Source organism: Medicago truncatula, chromosome 4, assembly GCF_003473485.1.
Source record: "Medicago truncatula cultivar Jemalong A17 chromosome 4, MtrunA17r5.0-ANR, whole genome shotgun sequence".
Lineage (NCBI taxonomy): Eukaryota > Viridiplantae > Streptophyta > Magnoliopsida > Fabales > Fabaceae > Medicago > Medicago truncatula.
Genome location: NC_053045.1, coordinates 48909632 through 48916615, shown reverse-complemented (window position 1 = coordinate 48916615; position 6984 = coordinate 48909632). Strand labels below are relative to the sequence as shown.

The 6984-nt window shown below is 31.6% G+C and overlaps 1 protein-coding gene across 2 annotated transcripts; it reads left to right on the top strand.

The window, feature by feature from the left end:
* The first annotated feature begins 1762 nt into the window (after positions 1 to 1762).
* LOC25493567 (BOI-related E3 ubiquitin-protein ligase 1) lies at positions 1763 to 3428 on the top strand. 2 transcript variants are annotated; one of them, XM_024780741.2, is made up of 4 exons: positions 1763 to 2013; positions 2108 to 2205; positions 2288 to 2604; positions 2693 to 3428. In XM_024780741.2, the coding sequence occupies exons 1-4, from the start codon at positions 1955 to 1957 to the stop codon at positions 3215 to 3217; spliced, it is 999 nt and encodes a 332-aa protein (XP_024636509.1). In that variant the 5' UTR covers positions 1763 to 1954; the 3' UTR covers positions 3218 to 3428. The 2 variants fall into 2 exon arrangements, with proteins under 2 accessions (XP_024636509.1, XP_013457552.1); XM_013602098.3 differs by having other exon boundaries at positions 1764 to 2013; positions 2111 to 2205.
* Positions 3429 to 6984: the final 3556 nt, after the last annotated feature.

Below are 6984 nucleotides of genomic sequence, written 5' to 3'. Positions count from 1 at the left end.
AGAATAATGAGGAATCACAGCTGTTCAGAAGTTGAACTGAACATTCAGGACTCAGTAAAAATTAAATTTAGCTATACCACTAACATTGTTTTTAAGATCTAACAATAATAAGAAAAATGCTAAATATAACAATGGGAGAGCAGTTAGAAATTCATCCTAATATATTAAGATGAATTTAGAAATGCAGTTAGAAATGAATTCTCAAATGGTTTGTTAAAAAGTATATTAAGATGGTGAAATTCTAGTCAATGAATTACTTGACAAAAGGAAAAAAATAATTAAAAGAAAATCATCCATTCACAAAATACGTTAAAAGGAACCATCTATTATGGTGAATAATTAAGAGCGGAAATAAAATATTATTTTTTCCAATCTGCATTCAATATGAAATTACTGGTATGAACCATGACTCGCATGTCAATTTAGGGAGACAAATGTTTGATAATTATTTATTGTTATAAAAGAGAATAATTTTTTTAGGGATAAAAGTGGAATGTTTGATAGTAATAAAGTGACATGCATTATTCATTTCATATATTCCCATCATGTTGGTTTCCATATCCTTTTCGTGCCAAATATTTTATACCATCCAACATCATTGTTATTTTTCATGGAAGATAATAATACTATAGGTAATTGAGAATGAATTAGAAACAAATATAAATAGGTAATTGAGTGCGTGATGAAGGCAATAATAGAAAAGCTATAACAGTGATTAAATCTGATTCTGTATAAAGATATCCATTTTTGCTCCACGTGGGAAATGCACCATTCTTTGAAAACTTCCAAGACATCTCCATTATCAAAATTCACAAATGAGGGAGGTATTAATTTCATTTTCATTGTGATTGTGATATTTATTGATGTGATCCATAAGTCTTACTACCAAAGAAGCATAGTTTAAAAACATATTCTAACAATTTAGTCGGATCTTATTTTCTTTTTGACCAAACTTAAGTTATCGAATTCTTTTCTTCCGGGGCGGAGGGACTGGGTGGTCATACCCATCCCCCCACCCCACAATTTTCTTATAATTTTTTTTATACTACTAGTATATTGCTATTTATGTTCTTATTTCACTAGAAATGTTAATGTAGTCTCCCATCATTAGCATTTTCATTTGAAGTCTTATATTATATGCATTAGTGAATCTAATTTTTTTTATCTTCTCTCAATATTAACTTCAAATGTAGCTTAAATTTCTCATATATGTAGTACATTTGAACATTATATTTGTTTAACTAGAGTATACATTTTAAACTTGGTCCCCTCGTTGTTTAATTTCTGACTCCAGCCCTGCTTTTATGGTAGAATCATAGTGTCAAGACCAAAAACCTATTAATATGATGCAAGTATGTGGGTAAAGTAATAATAATTTTAATGTATGGGGTGAAATGAATAAAAAAATTGTGAGGTAAATAAATATGGGAAAAAGGAAAGAAAGGTAGGGAGAGACGCATGGGCCATAGATAGTAGAAAGAATTCGAAGGGCAGAAGAGAACCCCATCAACAACAACAATACATGACCCATTTATTTACCAACGCTTAATATTAGTTTGTTTGTTCACACAATTGACAATCCCATGCAATTGTACACACACCCTTTTATTTATTGATTAGCATGATTAATGGTAATGAAGGACCAAATTTCACTTATTATCTAATGTAATAGTAAAAAAATGGACGGAGATTTGAAAGGAAAGGTATAATAATAATAATAATATTATTATTATTGGTGTAAGTGTGTGTAAGGTAAAGGTAGAATAAGAAGAGAGTAGTTGTATTGTAAAGAAAAGGAAGAAGAGAGCAGAATAAGGTGTCTCTCTTGGACTGATTCGTTTCGTTTCAATCAATCGCATATATCTCTTCTCTTCTTATTTCCCCATCCCATCCATCCATCCCTCAACAACAATATAGATAGAAGAGAAGAAAGTGGACATAGTTTATTGAATTGATGGCTGTTCAAGCTCAATATCCATCCAATATTCTTCTTCTTCTTAACAACAATAACAGGTTCTTTCACATTTCTCTTTGTAATCTAATCATGTACCCTCGGCCTCAAATACAATTCTATATGAATCTCTTTTTCTTATTGTAATTGTAACAGCAGAAATGGACAAGAAGGACAACAACCATCAGGAGCATTAGGACTATCACTTCTTGATCAAACTCATCATTCTCATAATATCCTATGCAACAACACAAGTATGTTTGTTTTGTTTCACAATTAAAAACATACATCTCTCCTTCACAAATAATTCATTCATCATGTCTCAACTCATCGCAGGTACCAATTCTCGCAAGAGAGTAAGAGAAGGAACATCCCCTAACGTTATTAATCATTTCTCTTTACAACCTCCTCAACCTTCTCAAATTATTCATCTTTCTCAACTCCATAATCATCAACAACAAAATGTCTCCACTGGCCTTCGTTTATCATTTGATGATCAACAACAACAAAGATTACAATTACAATTACAATTACAACTTCATCAACAACAACAAGGTTGTCACTCTTCATCTTTCTCATCTCTATTACCACAAGGACTTGTTTCTCAAATCAAACAACAACACGATGAATTAGACCAATATCTTCAAACCCAGGTAAACAACAAAATATTCAATTTTCGATTTATTAGAAATTCAATAGAAAGGAATGATTTTTAATTTTTATACGTCATGGGTATTTCAGGGAGAGAATCTACGGCGGACATTGGCGGATAAAAGGCAAAAACATTACCGGGAGCTACTAAATGCGGCGGAGGAAGCGGTGGCACGCCGGTTAAGAGAGAAAGAAGTGGAATTCGCAAAAGCCACACGCAGGAACGCGGAGTTAGAAGCGCGTACGGCCCAGTTAACCATGGAAGCCCAAGTATGGCAGGCAAAAGCCCGGGCCCAAGAAGCCGCAGCAGCTTCTCTGCAAGCCCAGCTGCAACAGACAATAATGTGCCAAACCGGCGAAGATGCCGGCGGCGGTGTCTCATGCGGCGTTGAAGGACAGGCTGAGGATGCTGAATCGGCTTATATTGACCCAGATAGAGTGGTGGAAGTTGCGGCGGCGCGTGGGAAATGTAGAGGGTGTGAAAAGCGCGTGGCAACGGTGGTTGTTTTACCTTGTCGGCATTTGTGTGTTTGTACAGAATGCGATGCGCATTTCAGAGTTTGCCCTGTTTGCTTTACTCCCAAGAATTCAACCGTTGAGGTCTTTCTCTCTTAGCAACAACAAAACAAAACAAAAATACTTACTAATCATAAATAATTTATTGTTATTGTTCATATACTAGTCTCTGGTAAAAAAGATATAAATAAATTTACATTTTCATTTTTACCTTTGGTTAATGAATGTACTTACATGACCACATTGGTAACAAGTGGCATTTTGATTTCATTTTATTCTATTTATTTAATTTGGTTATTTATTTCTTTTATTGCATTGTTAATATTGGCCTTTTCCATTTTCAATTTTGAAGAAATGTCAATAGTCAAAAGGCTTGGAGGAGAGTGATGCTTGTTTTGGTTAGGATTGTTTGTTACTTAAGGGATGAGAATCAACAAAGTTGCGTGTTAAATTGAGGTTTTGATTTTTCTTCTCATTAATTGCAATTGCATGAAGGGATTAGGATTAGGCATATGGAATATAGCTCGGTTAACAATGGTTTTCTCAGTTGTCAATTCTAAGGGGTATTGTGTATACGTGTGTAGCAGGTAACTATTTTTTTACTTGCAAGGCATTGTTACAGTTTTACATGTCATATGCTTTTTTGTTGCATTAAATTAGCTTTGGGACACCAAATTACAAGGTAAGAAGCAGATGGATTATTTAAGGAAAATGATTCTTAATAATTAAAAGCAATGCAATTATTTTGTAATTGTCTCAAATCTCTGCTTACTATATTCGAAATGCTCTATCAATCGGTCAGTAGGATGAAGAAGAGCATCTTTTTCACCTAAGATGAGGAAGAGCATCTAGAATGAGATGTATTATTGGGTTTTTAAATTGAGGAGATCTAATAACTCTCTTTTTACTACCACTCTATCATTAGTATGATTTGAAGATGAATGCCACATAAAATCTTATGGGAAATGATATTTAATTTGAACAATATTTTTTACAATTATTATGACAACTTCTTTTTCCTCTCTTTTTAAGAGGGAAAAAAGGAAGAGAGAAAATAAAAACATAATGTGAGTATGAAAGAGAGAGTTGTCCTAAAATAGTTGTACAAATATCATTTTTTATAATCAATATATCACATTGGTCATTTTATTTAGAGAAATGATATTTGTACAACCATATTTTGACAACTTTAAAATTGGTTGTACAAATATCACTCATTTTTTTATTTATTTCTTTTTTAGGTGTAGAATGGGTAGTTAAATCATCCACAATGGAGACCCTCAAATTGAAAGTCTTAAACAGATCTCACTTGTACATATCACTTTTTTATTATTTTATAATAACAGTACTTAATAGGTACTCAGTCACTGCAATGGAGATCTTTTAACAAAAAGTCTAAATGGGTTCCATCACTAACTCTTAATCATTTAAATTTCACCACTAACATATTATTTTAATAAAAAAAGTGTGTGGGGACCACTTAAAGATGTGGGTCTTAAGTTAGATCCCAAGTCTTACAAAACCATCAAAAAAATTTCCACAATAGGAGTACTATTAGGTACTAGGTCTTAAATGGTGAAGACCTCACCATCGTAGATGCTCTTAAGGTGTCTACGATTTTTTTTCCAAATCTTCTATGTATATATTTCACCGTTGGAGTTGGTTGACACATAATTACAGTTAGAGCTCTAGTCAACATACAGGGGTTCCATGGCCCAAATTAGGTCCGATTCATTTTTAAAATAGAGAAGACTATATTTTTTTAGAAATTTATTTAGGTAAAATTGTCATATTATATTTTGTAAAATGAAATTGTGTGTATGATCTCGGATTCAAGGGTAACCACATTTGATTAAACTGATGGAGATCCTTTAGCATCTGATCAAAATAATGTTTTTGGATCTTACGAAGATTAGTTTAATTAAATAAACAAGAATAATAATCATTATGATTATTATTATTTTTTATATTACTTTTACTTGTTAACATTTTTCCTAATTTAAATATACTAGCCTAGATTACATTTATGTTGCATATAAAACCAATTTTTTTTTTCCCTCAAAAAAAAATTATCAAAGTGGGGCATATTATCTTGAGTTTATTACCTCGCTATTTTATTTTAAGATAAATCATTTTTTTTAAATAGCCTAGTACTTAAAAGAAATTCATCTCTTAATATCATATTATATATTTAAAGATGTTTATATATGAAACACACATTCAAGTATGTTAATAGGTTTTACTAGACTTTCGAAAAGTTCAATTTAAGTCTAAAAATAAACCTACACGTCAGACTCAGGCCTTAATTTATTTTAGTAGGCCACACCTAAATTTTTCAAATTTTATGCTCACGCCCTAATTAAAAGAGAGAAGTTAGAGCTCCGTAAGTGTAGCTCAGTTGGTAGCTAGCAGGGATAATTTATGTAGGGGTCGGAGTTTGAATCTCAGATTCTCCACTTCTCCACACATAATGTGCGTAAATCTAACCACTAGGCTACTTGATAAATAAAAAAAAAAAAACAGAGAAGTTTGAAGAAAGTAGAATACGGTGTTACACATCTTATGTGCGTGAATCTAGCCACTAGACTAGATAAAAAAAAAATAGAGAAGTTTGAAAAAAGTAGAATTCGGTGTTACACATCTTAAGAGCTACCCTACTTCATGTTTTAAGAGCTACATATTTCATCAAACTATAGTTAAGTTCTTAAATATAATTAGGCAATAAAGAGCCTACTTAGACCTGTTTGATGATCAGGATAAGTGAAATGAGATATCATAAGATAATTCCATGACTCGAGGTTGGATTAGATAGGTTAACAAATTATTTTCTACACCTGCATTTAAAAAATTAATTTAAAAATATATTAAAACAAAAAAACATACAAATTAAAAAACATAAAGATTAATATTATAAATTACAAAAATTAAGATGTAAAATAAGAAGTTAAAAAGGTGATTAAATTTCATAAAACATACAGTCATTTTATATTCTTTATGATAATATGTAAACAAACTTATAAGGGCCTTAGCAAAAAAAAAATGGGCACTAGCAGTAAAGCCCAACAACAGATATTATAGTTTAAGAAATTGCTATTCTCCCTTTTAAAATTGATCATTCAGTTAAATATGTTCAATGTGAGTTAACTCACGCTCAACTTTTTTCAACATGATTTAACTTATGTTGGACACTTTTTAGCGTAAGTTAACTCACGCAGACACTTTTTAAATTAGTGAACGAGCAAAAACAAAGGAGAGAAGATCAATTTCTTATAACCGATAACATGTAGACAAACTTAGATGGCCCATAGAACATATTAATTCTAGAGAGATTTTTTTCACCTAAAAAATCACCATGTAAATATATTTTAAAAGAAAAGGAAAACATATGCCCTTCAAAATTATACACCCGGACAAAACCACAATTTTTTTTCCAGACACGTTTGTTTTTTTAGAAAAATATACTATTGACAACAACCCATATATTGTTGTTTTGTTTCTCAAATCTCTCAAACGAAAATAAACCTTAAAATTAGTTATACGATGTATGTATACACTTTGGACCTTACAATATACTACTCCATAATTGCTTCTTCCAAATGTGCACACTAACATAGGCATCAAGATTGAGATGTGTATATTGACCCTTCAAATTGAAGCAGCCTAATAACCCCTTTTAAGTTCACCGAGACGTACTTTGTAGGACACTTCCAAACCAACAAAGGCACTTCAATTAATTTCCAAGAAAATATGTCCCTCATCTTTGTGTCACGACTCTTTTGATTTTCTCTGTGTATGAATAGATGAATTCATGTACATAGTCCAAAGTCAGTAAAATGAAAAACAAAGTACTCCTTTGTTCGATGTTC

Coding starts and splice junctions, on each gene's coding strand:
- LOC25493567 (XM_024780741.2), top strand. CDS start 1,955: ATGGCTGTTCAAGCTCAATATCCATCCAATATTCTTCTTCTTCTTAAC. Junction 2,014..2,107: donor CTTCTTAACAACAATAACAG/GTTCTTTCACAT, acceptor TAATTGTAACAG/CAGAAATGGACAAGAAGGAC. Junction 2,605..2,692: donor ACCAATATCTTCAAACCCAG/GTAAACAACAAA, acceptor TGGGTATTTCAG/GGAGAGAATCTACGGCGGAC.